The sequence below is a fragment of the Anolis sagrei genome, chromosome 5 (genome assembly GCF_037176765.1).
Source record: "Anolis sagrei isolate rAnoSag1 chromosome 5, rAnoSag1.mat, whole genome shotgun sequence".
Taxonomy (NCBI): Eukaryota; Metazoa; Chordata; class Lepidosauria; order Squamata; family Dactyloidae; genus Anolis; species Anolis sagrei.
This window is the reverse complement of record NC_090025.1, coordinates 15,318,556-15,337,874: the sequence shown is the minus strand read 5'-3', so window position 1 is coordinate 15,337,874 and position 19,319 is coordinate 15,318,556. Positions and strand designations below refer to the sequence as shown.

Here is a 19,319-nt window from a genome sequence, read left to right as displayed (position 1 = left end):
AATAGTCCTCTCCCCCATGAGGTGTGCTATTATCTTAAGCAAAGATGCATTACTGAAGTTTTTAAAATCTGGGTTATTATTTATTTCATTCTAAACCCTTGAAACATTTTGCTTTATTTATTTTTCAGGATTACAGAACTATATTTTTATAATTAAATAATGCATAAGGTAGAAACTTACTACTTGTAATCACTTTATAATTTGAAAGCTATTTGGTTTTTCATAATCAAAAACAGATACCAAAATTAGCATGATATGTCTCGTTAATCCAAGAAAAAACTCCATTTAACAATCAACATGTTTATCCATCCAGATCACATTTTATTTACACACTATTCGGTCTGCTCCTCCCTCAATGTTATGCTGTAGAAAGTACCAATACAGTTCTATAAAAATGAAGTAGTAATTCAAATCAAGCTAATAACAGAGATCAAAAATATAATCAAGCCATTTAACACAGTCAATTTTGCAGATTAGTCACCTTGAGTCTCTGTGTGGCAAGAAGAAGCGGGATATAAATAAAAATAACATAACAATGATTATCCATTATCTGTCTAGTCATCTTCATCAGTTAAACACACTTAAACAGAAACATTTTGTGATCAAAGTCAACTTACCATGGCAGGATATGGGGATGAGGCAGGTTGCTGCTGGTACACAGAGCGCATCAAAAGCTGCTGTTGAATCATGTGTTGCTGCATTGTTTGCTGATACTGTATTTAAAAAGGGAAAGATTTTAATAAATCATGAGTATCACCTAATCAACTAGAATGACAATTAAAATATACATTTCTAAGATCTTAAAAAGTTAAAAGACTCAAAATATTTTGAGGTAATTGTTTAGTCTTCTATATAGTAGAAGGGAGTAAAGACAATCCTGTTGTCTTCTCCAAAATAAAAATAGTAATAAACAAGAATTTCTGATCAAGTTTTTCCTACATCATTCAGAAAAGTATGTCACAAATGTCAGACAGTTTCTAGTGCTATTACAATGCATCACAGAACTATTGTGTTTTCCCCTTCTTAATGAACGTCCAATGGTAAGAAAGAGATGGAAGATGAGATGGGTGAACATGCAAAAGCCATATAGAGGTGATGATGGCAAATAGGCCCCTCTTTATGGCAAGGTAAATAAATAAATAAATAAATAAATAATAAACTTTATTTGTACCCTGCTACCATCTCCCCAAGGGACTCGGTGCAGCTTACATGAGTCCAAGCCCAAAATACATCAAACAAACATCAATAAACACAATCAATAAAATACAAATCATATAAATCACATGAACAAAAATAATAAACAATCAATAGTGACATATAAACATTTTAAAAATGGATGGGCCAAATGTAATAGATTAAAATTGAAAATATGCTTACATGAACAAAGTAAAATATCACTGGGATAGGATTTTTCAGAGAGAAATGACGGAACGCAGTCAATCTTAAGTCAGTATTAAAGTGCATTATGAGGGCATATTGCTGAGAGTTCTCTTTATTCTGGGAAGGCACACTGGAACAACCACGTTTTCAGGCTCCTCCTAAAGACTGCCAACATTAGGGCATGTCTAATGTCCCTGGGAAGTGAGTTCCAGAGTTGAGGGGCCACCACCGAGAAGGCCCTCTCCCTCGTCCCCACCAATCGCGCCTGCGAAGGAGGTGGGAGCGTGAGCAGGGCCTCTCCAGATGATCGAAGAGATCGTGTGGGTTCGTACACAGAAATGCAGTCACGCAAGTAGGCGGGTCCCAAACCGTTCAGGGCTTTGTAGGTAAGAACCTGCACCTTGAATTGGGACCAGAAAATGAACGGCAGCCAGTGGAGCTCCTTAAACAGGAGGGTTGACCGCTCTCTGGCAGAAGAAGGTAGAAGCCTTGTTTGGAAGTAACCCAAATATGCTATAGAAAAGTGTATTTTTGGTAGAATAAGCAAAACACATCAACTGATTATTAACAGCCCATATTTCTACATTTTATAAGTAATAGAAAAGGTAAGTTTTAAAAAACCACTGGCTCACACCAAAATGTACCTGAACCTGTTGCACATATGCATCTTGAAGTAATTGCTGTTGCTGCTGGTGATGTAAGTGATGCAACTGCTGAAGTCTCCAGTCACCTTGCTGTAGTTGTTGGAGCACTCTGTTCTGCTGTGAAGGTGGATTAGCACCCTGGGACATCATGCTCTGTTGGCTACTTCCAGGTTTTGAGGTTCCTGTGATATTTTCAAAGCATATTTGCTACTTAGTGCAATTCCTCTTGGAGGCTCAATTGACTTCATTCCAACATTAAGTCAAAATACGGCCTTTTGTCAGCGCTTGTGCATGCTTTCTAAAAGCAGTTCATGTACATGGTTTTAACAATTTTTCACTTGTTATGATTTCATTAATTCCATTAATTACTCAATATATTTTCAGACTTTTAAAGAAAAGGATAACTGTTTAAATCTATTGTATGCCACCCATCCTCAGATAAGTATACGTAGTCTGTCACTCTACAATTAAACCTTATATTCTGACAAGACTTGAGTTGGAAGCAAACCACATAATAGCATGGGAGGATCTTGAGCACCCCACAACACTTCTGAGCAGAGTTTTTGGAGCATAGGTAAGTAAAACTATGGGCATTGAATCTGAGGATAATGGAGTCATTCAGTACATGCTTTTATTCAGTAACTGAGGAGGGCAGCTTTTTTCAGTCCACTCCTATTAATATAAGAGTTACCTTTCTGCCCATTGTTGAGATCACCAGGAACTGGCACTTTGACTGGTGTTGCTGAGCTCTGGATTGCTAAAACACTAGAAGTGGCAGTGCTTGTATTGGCCTTTGGTCTTTGTCGTGGTGCTATTGAGGTTTCTGTTGGTCCAATGGAATCTGTTATTCTAGAATGAGAGAAAAGTGAGTCGTATATGCACTTCGGAAAATAATAGAAAAGACTGCTCTTAACTGGCTGCCATAAATTCCTAGGAATTTTATTCAGGATAGTAAAGGGGTTCTCAGAAGACAGATGAAGGGTTCAATCCCTTTTCTGGCAGTCAACTACACTTTTATGCTAGAAAGGGACAGAGCACCCAACCCCCTCTCATCAGCATCCATCTATATTTCTATCCCAGACATGGAGAGGAATTCTCTCTTCCTTATCTAGAAACCATGCAGACCACTGATGAAACCATAGTGTACTGCAGCCAATCTTCAGCTTTCTGGCATTTCTCTCAGGTAAACTACAATTTTACAATTAACAATCTAATTACAAGAATGTGTCATATATTAGCAATTCAAATCATGAATAAATAATATATAGATCTAAATTTACTTGTCTGCCATCTGGCAAAAAAAATAGACAAAGTTCTCTATTCTCATATACTCTTAGGAGTAAAAATAGAGCTAGAAAGTAGTACAAAGTAACTTTGTGGCTCTTCAAAATAATGTAACAATTGACAACATCCATTCTTATTTAGTAAAAGAAGAATTGTTTACTCATTATTTCAAACTAAATTCTTGGAAATGTCATTGTGGATGATTTTGAGGCTTTCTGCATTTTCAAAGCGATTTAAAAATAAAAGCATTAAGAACCCTAACACTTTAATAATACTACATAGTGACATCTCATTATCATCAAACGCCAAGTTATATTTTTAGAAATAACAACCAACCACAATGCATTATTTTGGGGGTGGGAGGGATAACAATCCAGACCCTGGATAAACAGTGAGTATTTTTGCAAGCCAATAATTTAAATTAGGCAGCATAAATAGAAATTGTTAACTCAAATTTTCTTATATTTTTTATAAAGCACAAGAACCACAAGAGGGAGCTAGTTCAACATTTTCTACAATGTCAATAGGATAATGTGCCATTCAAGACATGTTTATCTTATTAGTTAAAGTTACTAAGTACACAAATGTGCAACCATGTAAAATGACACAGTTATGCTTTCATAAAAGTAACCAAGTGTACAAGGAATAAATGAATAGCAGGCTGTTTTAATTAAGAATTCAATTGCACATTCTTGACTTTATAGAGCTACGGAATAGCTCATGCAAGCTTTGGACAACAATATCTACCAAAGATGTACACATCAATTCAGTTAAGAGATTTTGCTCTACTTTTAGAGTGAGGAACTAGGTTTATCTAGTTATTGTTTGGTTCTGTCATTCTGAAATGGCACATTTTGTCTTTATTTTCCTTTAGCTGGAAGTTTCCCTCTTTTCCAAAAAACATATATAAGAATTCAGCTACACGCTATTTATCTTCTACTTTTATACTTTCTATTTAAAACTAATGATTTTGGCATTATCACATTAAAAAATTAACAATTAAAAGGTCAGCATTTAAATTGTACAATCAAGTTCTAGTTCTTGGCATCTCAATGAAACTAGATGTTCATAAAGTTATTTAACTCACCTAGCTTTGATTTGGCTTTTCCTGGCAGCAGCCTCACTAGCTGTCAAGGGCTCAGGAAGTGCTAAAGGGATAGGAGAGTTCTAGCGAAAACAAATTATTTTGTGTTATTTTTTGGAAGTAAAATAAAAGACTAATAAGAAAGGCAAATAACAACAAATTGGAAACTCAAAATCAAAACATTAGTCACAATGTGGCCCAAACAACATCATCGACCCACAAGAAGAAAGTATCAGCAGACTGAGAACTTGAAGTGCACAAACATCCAAATGAATGCCTTTCATGTTCAGACACCATGAATTTTCAGGGCAACATTGATCCAGAGAGGTTTGCCACTGCTTCTCTTTGTGGCTGTAAGAACATGATCACAAAGTGGGTCTCTGAGGCAGGGCAGACCACTGCACCACATTGGCTCTTCTTCAAAGACTAGGCCTATCCCATGAAGCTTATTATGGAGACTACTGGCTATTTCAAAAGTGATGATCTAAGGCAGTGGTTCTTAACCTGTGGGTCCGTAGGTGTTTCGGCCTACAACTCCAAAAACCTCAGCCAGTTTACCAGCTGTTAGGATTTCTGGGAGTTTAAGGCCAAACCATCTGGGGACTCACAGGTTGAGACCCACTGATCTAAGGGCAGAAGCTTTATACCTAGTACTATTTCTTCAATATGAGGGGCACTGCCACCACTATCCAGAACAAAAGACTTGTAAAGCCAGGCAAATGAAGACATAGAAAGAGTGTGTTAAAAAGAATTGGTTGTTTTTAAAAGGTCAAACATTAACTGCCATTATTTTAACCACCCTGAAAAACAGTTACTGTAAACATTCAAAAGCTTTGCAACTTACATTAATGTTTGATAATGGACAGTCCTTTTTGGCAAGTTTAAAGGCAAAATAAGATACTTGAAAGATATCGGGTCTCCGTTCTTGATCTGGTTCAAGCATGTATCCTGTGGATTACATCAAATTAAGCTTCTAATAAGAATCTGGAAGTTGAAACTTTAAATAAAAATACAAGTTAAAATGAATTATTCAAATTTTTCTTTTGTGTGAAATTATTGTTTCTATATTTGATAGAGAAGGCAGGTACTAGCTGGGATGAGATGTTTAATTTTTCTTGGTTGTTACTACTTGGACTACTTCTATATACACTCTTGAGCCGTGTCAGTAGCTGGAAAGCTCTGTATCAATTTAATATGGTAATGAAACCACAACTCTATCGACTGTCATTCCTTATACTAAGACCAACAAAGCATAGCTAAAGTTGACTATTTTGTAAAATGCATAGTACTTCAGCACCTTAACTCAGTTTCCACTACCTTTTAAAACCTATTCAAAATGCCTAGCTTTCTAGCAGATTGGTAGCCAATGCAGATTCTTGAACACAGATTTTATCATACATGCTGTACAATAGTGCTGCTCAAAGTGGTGCTCCCTGGACAAGTGTTAGTCCACATGCCAACAGCCGCTAGTCTACAAAGAGCTTCCAGGAAGGAAAGAAAGAAAGAACGAACTGCATACTGGGAAAAATAATTTGGAAACCCCATATAAGGAGCACTGCGGGACGGCACCCCAGTTAGTAACCAAATCACTTGGAACCTGTGACTTTAAAGGCATTAAAGGCAGACTCACAAAGGAATGCAATGAACTACCAGAGTTTGAAGGTTTCCTAAATATGGATCATATTGGTCAGGCTATCCTTGTCTATAAAGGGGAATACTTGGCTTACATGACTGAACTGGGAGGCATTCCAATTCACTGTTGGGCCCTCAGTAACAGATCAAACATCAGCCATAACCTGTAACCAGAGGACCTTCTCTCTGTCCCACAACTTGCTCAAGTGTGTTTGGTGGGAACACAGAAGAGGGCCTTTTTTGTGGCGGCCTTCCAAAGGCAGGTCAAGACCTTTATCTGCTTGCCGGCATATGGAAAAGGATTAAGGGGCACACTGCTGGAGAGCTTGTGGGTGGGATTTTGGGAGGATTATGTGTTTAAAAATGCATTTAATTGTATGTATTGTGTATTAATTGTATTTTTAACCAGATACACAATACTATTTAATTGTTTTTAAAATGTTTGTATTCACTTTGTTTTAAATTGATCAAAGTATGTGATTGTTAGCAGCCTTGAGTCCCCTCAAGGAGAAAGAGAGGGTATAAATATAGTAATAATAAATAAAATAAACCAGCTTCTTCAAAGGGAAAGCAAAACTAGCCCCAAACTGGTAACTCACCTAATTCTCAGACCCAGGAATCACCCACAAATTGTTACTCCCTTTTATCAGGGCTGACCCTCATGCAACCCAGTACTACATAGAAATACCAACTTAGTTCATGCACAACCTCATTGATTCATATGTAATGAAGAAAAAACAGCTGAGCATCACCAACCTACTCATGGGACCTAACTCCAAATCCCCTTTCAGCATCCAGACATTTTCTATAGATATTACCTAGTAGTACTAAAGATTAGATGATTCAACTGAGGTATCTCACAATAGAAAAGAACAATGCTGTTCTTTCGCAACTGTTCCGAATATGAGTGGAATGGAAGAAATTGCATTGCTCCCTAAATGTTTTCAATTTCAACTCCTAGAAACTGCAGCTACTGTGGCCAGTGATAACTGGGAAAACTATATTCCAAAATGCCTGAAGAGACCAAAGTTTGTCATCTCAACCTCACCATCTTAAGAGAAAGTTAAGCTTCAAAGCTGTTTCAGATACTTACTTATCAAACAGTGTATACCATGGGAGTAACGGGAATTATCTGGGATGGTAAAGCTTCCATCGCAAATGGCAACCTGACTCTCACCAAAGGGAAGTGTGAAGAAACAAAGCTTATATAGCAAGCAACCAAGGGCCTATGAAATGAAATATATTGTCAGCAAGAAATATATTGATATCCATATTAAATCAAAAGTATTTGAATATGCAAACAATTCATAAAGTATTTACAAATCACAAAGGTTTCAACCATTTTCATAGTTTTCAAGTTAATAAAACCATTAAATAAATTTTTTGTTAATCTCATTTCATGCTTGTTAACAGTGACGTTGATGAACTTCAACCAGTTAAGCTTACTTTTTTGAACAACAAATATGCAACTGAATCAATAATAGAGTGCTTTCATCTACACTATGCTACAAAATATTGGATTGTGCTCAAATATGCACTTTCCTAAATTGAGTTACTGGAACAAGGTTGAATGTCTAAATAAGTGAGCATTGTTCTTTATCAAGTGAATTAAGTTATTTTACACAGTATTTAGCTGAATTAAGTCATATCTTTTTTATTCATAGAGACTTCCCTAATAACCTGGCTTGAATCCAGACTGTCATACTTATGTAAACCACTGAAATAGATGTGACGAACTCCACAAAATAGAACAGGTATTTGGATCCAATTACATGTGTCAACTTCTCCAATATACTTAAGTTACAAAAATCTTTTTTGTAATGCTATCTAGAGAAAAATTAACTCATTTCCCTTACCCAGATATCTGCCTTGGTAGTAACTGGCTTTCCTCCATAAAGGTTAATCATTTCAGGAGCTCTGTATGATAAAGTAGTATACCTAAAAAGTAAATAAATGGAACAGATCAAATGTAAGGACAAAAAAGAGTAACTAACTTTAGGTAACCAAAACAGAATATAAGTACTACAATACAAACGACACAATATGAAGATTATATCCTCAGAGAATCATATCCTCAGCAAATGTAATAAAATTATGGTCTTGTACAAAACAACCAAAGGAAAACTGTCCTATCTTCTGTAACTAAAATCTCTTTAGACCTAAAGTAAATTTTGGTTCAGCAGTTGATATTTTGTGTACGCTGAACGCTATTACATCTTCTCCAAATAAACTATCTCCTTTAGTTAAATGTTATCAATATAGTACAGACAATGTTTCAATTTGCCATGTGGATGTGGGCACACTCAGTGGTAACTATTTCGGTTGGAGACATTAGAACATATTTATTTTGTATTAGAAAAATAATAGAGAGACATAGATAAGGTCCCAGTTTTAAATCATATCTTTGTAACTTAGAATGGAACTAATGATCAACAGGGTTGAGTCTTGTGTAATTTTACTGCTATCAAAGACTTATACTATTAGTCAGAAGATCTCATTGTTTCGGCTATACGAATGTTCGTTTTGCTGATCAGATTCAAGAAAATAATATTTTTTGCCATATGGCCAGCTTACATTAACATACATGTCTATATCATGCTCACACCACAAAGAGACCCCCCCTTAAACCTTTTTCTTTTCTTTTTTCTCCTTTCTCTTTCCTTATATTATATTCTAAAAATTAAAAAAATGCATTATAATACTCATTGCATTTCTATACAATCTTTTCACGAAATCTAAGCTCAATCATTTTTTTAAAAAGGTAAAACAAACAAAAAACCAAATTAAACAATAACACCATCAAAATAATTACCATGTGCTTCTAAGAATATTACCAAGAATGGGCAGTTACAATGAATAATGGGGCCAGATTTTATCCCTATAGCCCTGCCACAGGCTGTACCACCTCAAAATTGGCTGAATATAAATACTAAGAGACAAAAAGTATAATTGCAATTTTGTTTACAGACTGGGAGTAAGTGGGAAGATACCAGTGGCTCCCCTAATTCTAGAGAAGGATGTCCAGTATGAGCTGGGATGGTGAAAAAGACTTTAGGGCTACATGCAGCCCACAGATCAAGTTTTGCTCAGAACTGTTATTACGCAGAGAATTCCAAGACTATTAAAACATTTGCTACTTACTTTTTAATTTCCTCTTCAACTACATTGACTCCATCTTTCTGAGGATTAAGGAATTTATTAGTGGCACTTCCAAAATCACACAGGACATAGTTTCCACTATCACTCAACAAAATATTCTCAACCTAAAAGAAAACAAAAGAAAAATAAAAACACATATATACACCTTGATAATATGTCTAGTTTTCAAAGAAAGTTACCATTCACGAACTTTGAGAAATGTGGTTTTAAGCATCCACACTTCAATAACACTAAGGTCTAAGCTTAATTACTATTCTCAAAAAAGTGCATACATTGTAAATAAAGGAATGTGTGTATCAATATAAACTTTACTGTCCATGACTAAAAGCTCTATACTGATCAAGTAAACAAGATGAACTATACATGCTATGCTAACATATTCTGGACACAAAGCGGTACCATAATTTTAAGTAAATCTTTTCTCATTAAAATATATTAAAAGTAATGGTACAATAAACAACTCAAAACCAGAGGTTATAGTTCAGGAGTGAGCAACAACTGAGGATTCAATGGGATAGACTATTCAGATTAGCTGTCTTATGTGCAACACAAGCTGTCTCCATGGCAAAGGGAAGAGAAAGGAGGGCACTCTCCTGGGTGAAGAGCGCCCTCATTTCTCTTCCCATCACTTCTGCCACTTCTGAATCACATCCCCCCCCATCCCTGATGAACCCAGTAAATGGCAGCACCAGAGATCCCCTGGGCTTGAGAGCTAGACATAGACAGCTGTGTGTATTTTAACATTGTGCTACTCAAGCATAACATAGAATCTCAGTAAATAAAACTGTTTTAGAGGCAGAGCAACATCTATGTAAGCTATTATGAATCCACATATCTGAAATCTGAACTAGTGGGAATTTCCATACATTCTGAAGGATAGTATCATGTATACTGTATAATTATTATTTAGCCTGGGAGTTTCCAGAATATGAAGTCACTGCAGACAGGCTATTTTTACACAGCAATAGCCACAGCTGGCAAACTAACCACACCAGCGGCCACTGACATGCCACAAGTCCATAATAAAAAGTGCAATGAACCACTGAGATCATTTGTTCTCTAAGTAACAATGTTGGATCATGAGCTTCAAACGGTATTCCTGCTTCCAAACTAAACCAGAACGCCAGCTTCACAGATCAGGGAATCACCCACTCACACTTCCTCTTTCTTTAACACTCAGCTTCATTAAACTGGGCTTCATCCCTCCTATTACTAAGTCCAGGCAGTTCAAGTTCTGCAAAGCCTCATTAGACTAAGATAAAACTGGCAACCATTGCTACACTCCTCACTGTACTTTCAAATATATAAGCATATCATTAGACCAAGCACAGGCTTCCCCATACAACGTTCTGAAAGTCAGAGGAATATATTATGATCACTGTTCAACTATGACTCCCCCAGAGCTCTATTCAGCAAGACACCATAGTCAAAAATATCAATGCTACTACTGTGCTTCTCTTCTCTTTTCCTTAGAGAAAGACAACATCCAAAAATTAACAGCTAATCTGGAACCCAGGGCCAGGTGAAACATGTCCATTCAGTAGGCATATGATCTTACTTGTGTCCAGTCATTGTTACTGGGGTACTTATGCTGCTTGCATTCTACTTAAGCAGCTCTGTTGTTTGGGTCTTTAACAGGAAAGGATGCTTGGAAGTGAGTGTCAACAAGTAATGGCTTCTTCACCATTACAGGAATTTCTTTTTTGTCAATTTAATACATTCTTTTAAAGAGATAGTTGTAATAATAATGCAACCTTCTAATACTTAAGGAAAAAATCAAAGAGAAAATGTTAATTCATAGAATAGTAAGGAATGCATTCAAAACATTTTCTCTCACCTTCAAATCTCTATGAACAATGGGAGTTTTGCATTGATGCAGCCTAGCAACAGCTTCACAGGTATCACAAAATATCCTCAGCACTTCTGGCTCAGTAAAGCCTGTCTGCAATCTCTGGTTCATTTGATTCACTACCTGTCCCGCTACAAAAGAAGTGTAAAACAATACAATAATGCTTTAAAGAATTTTGAACAAGGTGGACATAACAGAAGTCTCTTGTACATAAATACCAGTTAATCAAACCTCTATAAATGTTTTTAACATTCCTGACCAATTAGCAGCACTGTGTTCAAGGAAATGCTTTTAAGAAAGTAAAAGCATGATATAAAATAATCAATCATGGGAACGAGCACGCATGAGTAGGTAGTGTGGCTTATAAATGGTGTAACAAGAAAACTGAAAGCATTCTGCAAAATAAAGTTGTCCATGTCTTCTGCAGTTAAATTACACTAATGAAATTAATTCAAAAAGGGCTATTCACATCCATATGCTGAAACAGAACCAGAGAAATAACGAATTTTAAAATTAGCAAATTAATTATTGCATTACTTTTCATAGATTATAGTTTATTTCATGCATCTAATTAAATGGATTACAGGACACAAAATGCATGCTGGTTTTGGTATAACCATCAAGAAGCTATTGTCAACCAATACCAGTCCAATAACAAATTTTGCCAGTTAACTGAAGAGTAAAACAAAGAGACTTGAGGTAAAAAAAATCAACAAAAGCTAAACTGCACATATTTCAGTGATGAACTAGGGCAGGGGTCTTCAAACTAAGGCCCGAGGGCCGGATACGGCCCTCCAAGGTCATTTATCCGACCCTTGCTCAGGATCAACTTAAGTCTGAAATTACTTGATAGCACACAACAACAACAACAATTCTATCTCATCAGCCAGAAGCAGACCTACACTTCCCATTGAAATACTAATAAGTTTATATTTGTTAAAATTGTTCTTCGTTTTAATTATTGTATTGTTTTTAAGTGGGTTTTTTTTTTGTTTTTGCACTATAAATAAGATATGTGCAGTGTGCACAGGAAATCATTCATGTTTTTTTCAAATTATAATCCAGCCCTCCAACAGTTTGAAGGACTGTGACCTGGCCCTCTGTTTAAAAAGTTTGAGGACCCCTGAACTAGAGTGACTGATGGGAAACAAGATTAATTTATTTATTATTTACAGCATTTATATGCTGCTTCTCTCACCCCTGGGGGGACTCAAAGCATTCATTACATTACTGACTTGGAGTAACTTTGATATTGCAACCATTTCACAAAATACAGTACTCCTAACTACCAGGGGGTCTCAGTCTGGCAAAATAAACATTTCTCAATGCATAAGTGAGAACAAATGACAATCATCTCAAGTTCTAAGCACTACATAGTAAGGGAATAACAAGTAAGGGGGACTCCAAATACGTTATCCTATAGCATTTTCAAAACTGCCAGAGGTAGGGTCTCAGCCACTTTGAGTTGTGTGCAATCTAAAATTCCATACAAGAGAAACAGTGGAAGAGGAAACTAGAGGAAGCAGAAACAGGCATAAACTTGCTTGTAGGTGAAATGTTGAACACATTATAAATACATGTAAATAAAAACCCAAACTATTTGGGTTTGTGAATTCAAATGTAATGTTCCATTTTAAAATAAAAGTAAATATACACCTCAGATATAAACTATGTCCCAAATGACCTTAAATTGAAACAATGAACGGTGAAACTGAAGCATACGTCTGGAAAGCAATGAGGGCATCTATCAGTTTCAGAGCAAGAATCTATTATTTCTGTCCAATTAATCATCAACAGAACTGTGTAATGCTTAGTTAGCAGCAGGATGTCAATTTATTTATTTATTTATTTATTTATTTAGTACACTTGTATACCGCTAATATCTCAGCCTAAGTCGGCGACTCATTGCGGTTTACAGCATTTAAAAACAATATTCCAATGAAAAATATAAAAACACATACATATACAATACACAGTATTGGGCCACCAATACAGACCAATGCATCTCTTAAGTCAAAATCATAATCCAATTTCGTTGTCTGTGATTACCAGTCCTTGATCAAAACTTCATCGCATTGGATTAGCCGAATGCTTGCTTAAACATCCATGTCTTCAGTTTTTTTCGAAATACCATCAGCGAGGAGGCTGATCTTATCTCTATAGGGAGGGCATTCCAAAGCCGCGGGGCCACCACAGAAAAGGCCCTGTCTCTCGTTCCCGCCAGCCGCACCTGTGAAGCAGGCGGGATGGAGAGAAGGGCCTCTCCCGAAGATCTTAGGGTCCTGGTGGGCTGATAGGCCGAGATACGTTCGGATAGATATGTTGGGCCAGAACCGTAAAATGTAAAATATTTCTTTATTGTACACTAAGTCATGGGTAGCCAACTTTTCAATGTCTTCAATAGTAGTTCTTCCAACTGTTTCTGTACAACCAGTTAAAGACACAAGTGCTGTCACCCTAACAAATTTAATTATCTCTTTGTTTTAAACAAACATATTAATCTCCTCACATTGAAAATATATATAGGCTTTTAACCGTATCAAAAAGGCTTTTTTTCTCCCTGGACAGTGAAGTGTGTGTTTTTTTTCCTGTGAATCTTGATATAACTTATTGTAAAACAAATATTTCAAATGAAAAGTGGTTTACTTACCACGACAGTATTCCATTAATATGAGCACCTCCCACACATTATCATTAACAGAATTGACAGCACAGTCCAAATACCCTACAATATTCTTGTGCCCAGACAGTTCTTTCTGAAAAAAGAAACAGACTTTAAGTTGTAAAGGAATAAAGAAAACTTGCATTAAATAAAAAGGTTTTTGGAAAAATAGAAACAGTCAAATTAAATAGAGCATATTTAAAATAAAAAATAAAATTTGCACAGGAAATCTTGATTTGTGTCCTTCATGAGATCATACAAAATCATTTTTTTCTAGCCTAAAGGATGTACATTTAAAAGTTTAAGCCTTTTAAATGTACATAGGAATTTAAGTCACAGGAATTTGTGAGGAACGAAAAATATATGCTCAAATATGTGGATCTGTAGGTAATTATTAACAATGAAGAAAAACCATTAAAATGTATAAACATTGATGGCATTGTAGGTACATCAGAAAGAGGATCACTCTTTCCATTTCAACTGAGTCCTGCACTTAAGAGATTAGAGTTCCCTCCATTTAGACTACTAAGATTATACTATATAACCTGATTTTGTTCCTAGGTTATAAATGTCATTTCCTAATAGGTTCTATAATAAAAACATGGTGAAAGTTTATTAAACTACAAAAACTTTGATTCGTGGGAAATCTTTCAGCACATTTTGCTATAGTTTTTCATCGAATATCTCACAGAGTCTCAATCAATTCAACATAGTTTGTGACACAAAAAAAGTTTTTGGAGTATAACAACTACTTTCAAAATAAGTACCACACAATTAAGCAGGAATAACACTTTCTAACTAGGAACATTTTTTAAAGTTTGTTGCATAGTGTTATTAGCCCTATGATGAATTGTTAAATTATGTTTTCTCAAAAAAATTAATGAAGATGAAAGCAGGTTTTTTACTTTACTAACTCTCATTAGTTTAAAGTTAAATATGAATATAACATCCGGTTTATTCCTAATTTATCATCTGATTGACATGTGATTGACATGTGCATATAGATTAGGCATTCTCAAACTGCAACCCTTCCACTGTTTTGACCTCCAACTCCCAGAAGCCCTAGCCAGCTTATTCAATGGTCGAGGTCCAAACAAGTGAAGTGCCACAGTTTGACAATGCCTGCTATAATAGTAAAATGTTTCACAAATACCATATTTATGCAAATGTAATGTGTATTTTTTGGCTTAATTGTTTAGCCAAAATTTAGATGCACATTAGATTTGATGGCATATTACAATAGTCAAAAGGTGCCTTTCCCCCTACATCAGGGTGAGACTAGCGAACTCGCCAGGCTCCGCCTTAAGGATGGAACAGGGGCTTCCCTCCCCAAGTCTTTCTCCTTTGCCTCTCAGCTGAGGTGCACATTAGATTTGATGGCACAATAGAATCGAGTAAATAGGGTAGCACAGAAATAAACATAGTAATGCCAAATGTTACACTGAAAAACGAGTTTGTGATTACTATTTATAAATAAGGAAAATATTTTAAATGTAAATATTCAAACAGCCAAAGACCTAAACATTTGCTTCACATTATTATCTTGACAAAAGAATATATGGAACCATTACTAAAATGAGAAACTAAATAGATTTGACAAACCCAAGTAAGTAATAGCTTAGTATCTCTTTAATTCATTTGTCAAACCACTTCTGAACTTATTTGTTTTGAAGAGAAGTTGAAAGGGTACAATAAAGGAGTGTAGACTGAATAAAGATGCTTCAGTATGAAAATATACCAGTTCTACAGTCATGGGTTCACTCCACCCCACCCCTCAAGAATTTAGAGTTTATGTTTTTGAGTGATTGCTACCTCAACATAAGAACTACAGTCCCAAAGAGTTTCCAGGCAGAAGGAGTATTTTCTTATATGCCTGAATTTCAGATATGTGTTAAAGGGAAAAAAAGTAAGAGCCAAATGAGAAACATAAAGATTTTAAAAAATCAAATATGCTGCCACACTGTATAAAAATCATTTTACAGTCAAGTCTAACATCAGAAAAGGCTGAAGACATCCCAATGAAATTACTATTCAGAGTAATTTGTATATTTTGTGTCACCTTTAAATATTTATGACAACCACTCTCGTAATGTAACACTATCCCCACTTAGAGACTTGTTATACACCTCTAGACAACACTAACAGCATTTGAAAACAAGTTTGAAATATTTTTAACTAGAACAGAGAATTGCAGCGCTGTCCCAGGATACTTCCAACATAATCTGCCAATGCACTTGTTGATGTTCTAAAACACTGAATCTCCCCCAAACACTTTAAAGCAATTTTAAAATAAAAAGTTAGCACATGCTTTGAATACAAATATCACTGAAGAAATAGAACAGTTCACTTACCATTATTGTTATTTCTCTTTTGCAGACATTGAGGTCAGGCACATTATTAACATACATTCGTTTCAACGCACACCGGACTCCACCATGTGTACGCACTAGCAGCACTGTGGAAAAGCCACCTGAAAAAACACCATAATAAATAAGTCCATCTTTTAAAAATGTAGGCCAAGTGTGAGCAGTTACCCTGGAGGCCAGCTTTTATGCACAGATGCCTCACAACCATAGCAGGCTACATCATCACATAGAATTAATATGGTATCACTTCCAGCTTTGCTTATAATTCACTTCCCATCAACTTTCCCCCCAGTTTTTCACACTTTGGTACTTGAAACACAAGGTGGTAAACACCACTGCAATATTACATATTATTTTAGTTCATTTGGGGCAAAAGGAAAAAAGGTTTATCTGGGTCTTGTGGAGTCTTCTCCATCCCTGATTTAAGCAATTCAGGTTTCATGATTTTAAAACACTGTTTCCATTATCCTTAATTTTCCTATTGAAAAATATAAAGCGGAATTGAGTGCATATAAAAAACTATGGGATAAAGGGTTAATATTTGCCTCATTCTCTGAAGTTGGAATGGTTTCTAAGAATCACATAGTCTACCTTACTGACAGTATAAAAATTCCAAGGTCTTAGGTCTTTATTGATTTCAAGTTTTGTACTAATAGCAGTTTCAGATGTTCTTTAGACTTAATTTGTTGTAAAGTGCTTGAGTCCTTTGGTGGAAGTAATGTGGAGTATATATATTAAATACATAGTAAAATAAGCAAAATAAAGTCCATCACTTCCAAAGACAATTCATTCTAGTGCTGAAGAGCTCTTAATATCAACAAAGTCTTACTAATATTTTGACAACTTCGCATTTCTTGTAATTTGAACCCCACTGGTTTCTGAGCACAGCAGAAGACATTTTGTTCCATCTTCCCCATGACAGCTCTTTGAATATTTCAAGATGGCTATCATATGACTCCTCAATAATATCTTTTTCAGACATATGCTCAACCTCCCCAAGTATTCCTCGAAGGGCTTGATTTTAGAGTCTTTACCATCTTTACTGCATTTTGTTGAACATACTGCAACTTGTTAATATCCCTCTTAAACTGTGAATCCCAGAACTGGACACACAGGTGAGGTTTGATCAAAACAAAAGAGTGATACAATAGTTTTAGGCAGAAGTCTACACATAACTAGCACAGCATAAATCAAAGTGACGTATAATTCTTATTATTCAAAAAGTGAACTCTTTATTCATGTGAGGGAAGCCTAAAAGGCCATTAACTTGGTTTAAACAAGCTTCCAAAAACATGGCATAAATGAAAGAGAAAAATAAAAGAACAAATTCAAGGTAACATAAATGTCCATTGTGTGTATTTGATGAAAATATGGGAGAATATCCAGTCACCTGACATTAATTTTCTTGTGGCTGATAATCATATATAAGACTTACTTATAAAAGTAATAATCGTTCTTTGGAATTTTTCACAGATTTCTTGTCATGGTCATATGCAGAACAAAAAGACATGTCTATATATTTCGTATAGCTTGAATTGTGAAAACAACACTGAAAACAGTGGGGTGTTTGGAATGAAAGTTGCCTCACTTTTCTGTGCTCATGCACTCTCTAGTTAACTCCTCTCTATGAGCGGGCTTCCCCCCCCCCCCTACTCTCACCAGCTGACCACTGTGCTCCATGCTGGAAACCAGGGACTTAAATCCAATGTGTGTTATGGGGTGCACTGTGACTCAGCACCCAATGCAGAGGAATGGGAGAGAACAGTCCACCACCACTTTTTCCCAGAAACATACATGTCCCCAAACACAGATCCTCTTAAATGTTGGGGCAATTTCAATGTATAATAGTGGTTCTCAACCTGTGGGTCCCCAGGTGTTTTGGCCTTCAACTCCCAGAAATCCTAACAGCTGGTAAACTGGCTGGGATTTCTGAGAGTTGTAGGCCAAAACACCTGAAGACTCACAGGTTGAGAGCTACTGATGTATAGAAAAAAGCTGCTTCTTGGTCCCAAATGTCTCATAGGAAGCCCAACATGTATTTGTTCAGAGAGGGGTTGCTCTTGCCTCCCTCTAAAGCTGAGAGTGATGGCCAAGATCAATCAGTAGATTACCATGGCTGAGCAAGGATTTGAATCCTGGTCTCCAATGTATAGCCCAGTGCTCAAATCACAACAACTTACTGGCTCTGCACAATTAGATTGGATCATTACAAAGTGTTCTACATTGGCCCATCCTTGAGAAGCTTCAGTCAGTCCAGAATATCACAAAGGCTCTTACTGAGAAATCTGTGCGATTCTATTCAACAAAAGCCACGCATGTGGAGTACCAAGTAATTTGTCTTTTTGCCATTAGGTGGCAATATTTGCTAATTTAAAATCCATTAAAATCCTATACATACAACATTAAATACAACAATTTGGAAAAAATCAATGTATTGTTTTGTTTTGGTTAATATGAAAGAAACAATGTAGACAAGTATAGCGCTTTAATCCTTGAAAGGTATACAGGAAATTTCTCACAATGAAGTCTACGCACAGCAAAACTCTCTTCAAAAATATTGAGCTCGCAGTTATATCCAGTCTGATATGCCATATATTGGTATAATAGATTTTAAAACATTTAAGAATATTGTCTCAATTTAAAAATTAATGGACAAAGGAGCTTGTTATTACTGTATGCCTTCGGGTCATTTCTGCTTATAGTGACCCGAAAGTGAACCTATCACGAGGTTTTCGTTGTTCTGAGGGGATTTGATGGCAGAGTAACTTTGAGATCTTTCATTCATACGTTCACCAAACATTTAAGTCAACCTGACAACAGTTAAGAACAAATATGTATATTACATTACATGCCTTTAATATATCTCTGGGTACTGTTTCATTCTGCAGGCGGAGGCCAAAAGTGGGTGCTAAACAGAGAAAGATAGTTCATTTTACGGGGGGGGGGGGGGGGTTAGGGAAGGAGTAAAACTATTTCCCTGTTTTTCTGTGATTCCCCCCACCCATGTCACTATAGTAGAAACAACCCTCATTTATGACATGGGAGGGGGGAAATAACCAGCAAAATGGGGGAAATAGCTTTCCTCCTTCAAATCCCCCCCCCCCCCCCGTAAAATGGATTATCCTTCTGTGTCTAGTGCCCCCTTTTGCCTTCCACCCAGATAATGGAACTGTACCTATTTCTGAACCTAGTTAATTTATAGTTTAATTACCACATCCATTTGCTTCTTGAAAAGTGTTCGCAGATTTATTAAAGGCAG

At 36.1% G+C, this 19,319-nt stretch overlaps 1 protein-coding gene across 1 annotated transcript in view; it reads right to left on the bottom strand.

The window, feature by feature from the left end:
• The window catches only part of BMP2K (BMP2 inducible kinase), a 47,410-nt gene that overhangs the window by 16,496 nt on the left and 11,595 nt on the right, over positions 1–19,319 (bottom strand). The window contains exons 2-12 of the mRNA XM_060779351.2: positions 16,046–16,164; positions 13,683–13,788; positions 11,021–11,163; positions 9,166–9,287; positions 7,881–7,962; positions 7,118–7,250; positions 5,237–5,340; positions 4,396–4,475; positions 2,716–2,873; positions 2,025–2,206; positions 618–713 (exon numbers count right to left, since the gene is read on the bottom strand). Of these exons, the coding sequence (XP_060635334.2) occupies positions 618–713; positions 2,025–2,206; positions 2,716–2,873; positions 4,396–4,475; positions 5,237–5,340; positions 7,118–7,250; positions 7,881–7,962; positions 9,166–9,287; positions 11,021–11,163; positions 13,683–13,788; positions 16,046–16,164 (1,325 nt within the window). The remainder of the gene's footprint in view (positions 1–617; positions 714–2,024; positions 2,207–2,715; positions 2,874–4,395; positions 4,476–5,236; positions 5,341–7,117; positions 7,251–7,880; positions 7,963–9,165; positions 9,288–11,020; positions 11,164–13,682; positions 13,789–16,045; positions 16,165–19,319) is intronic.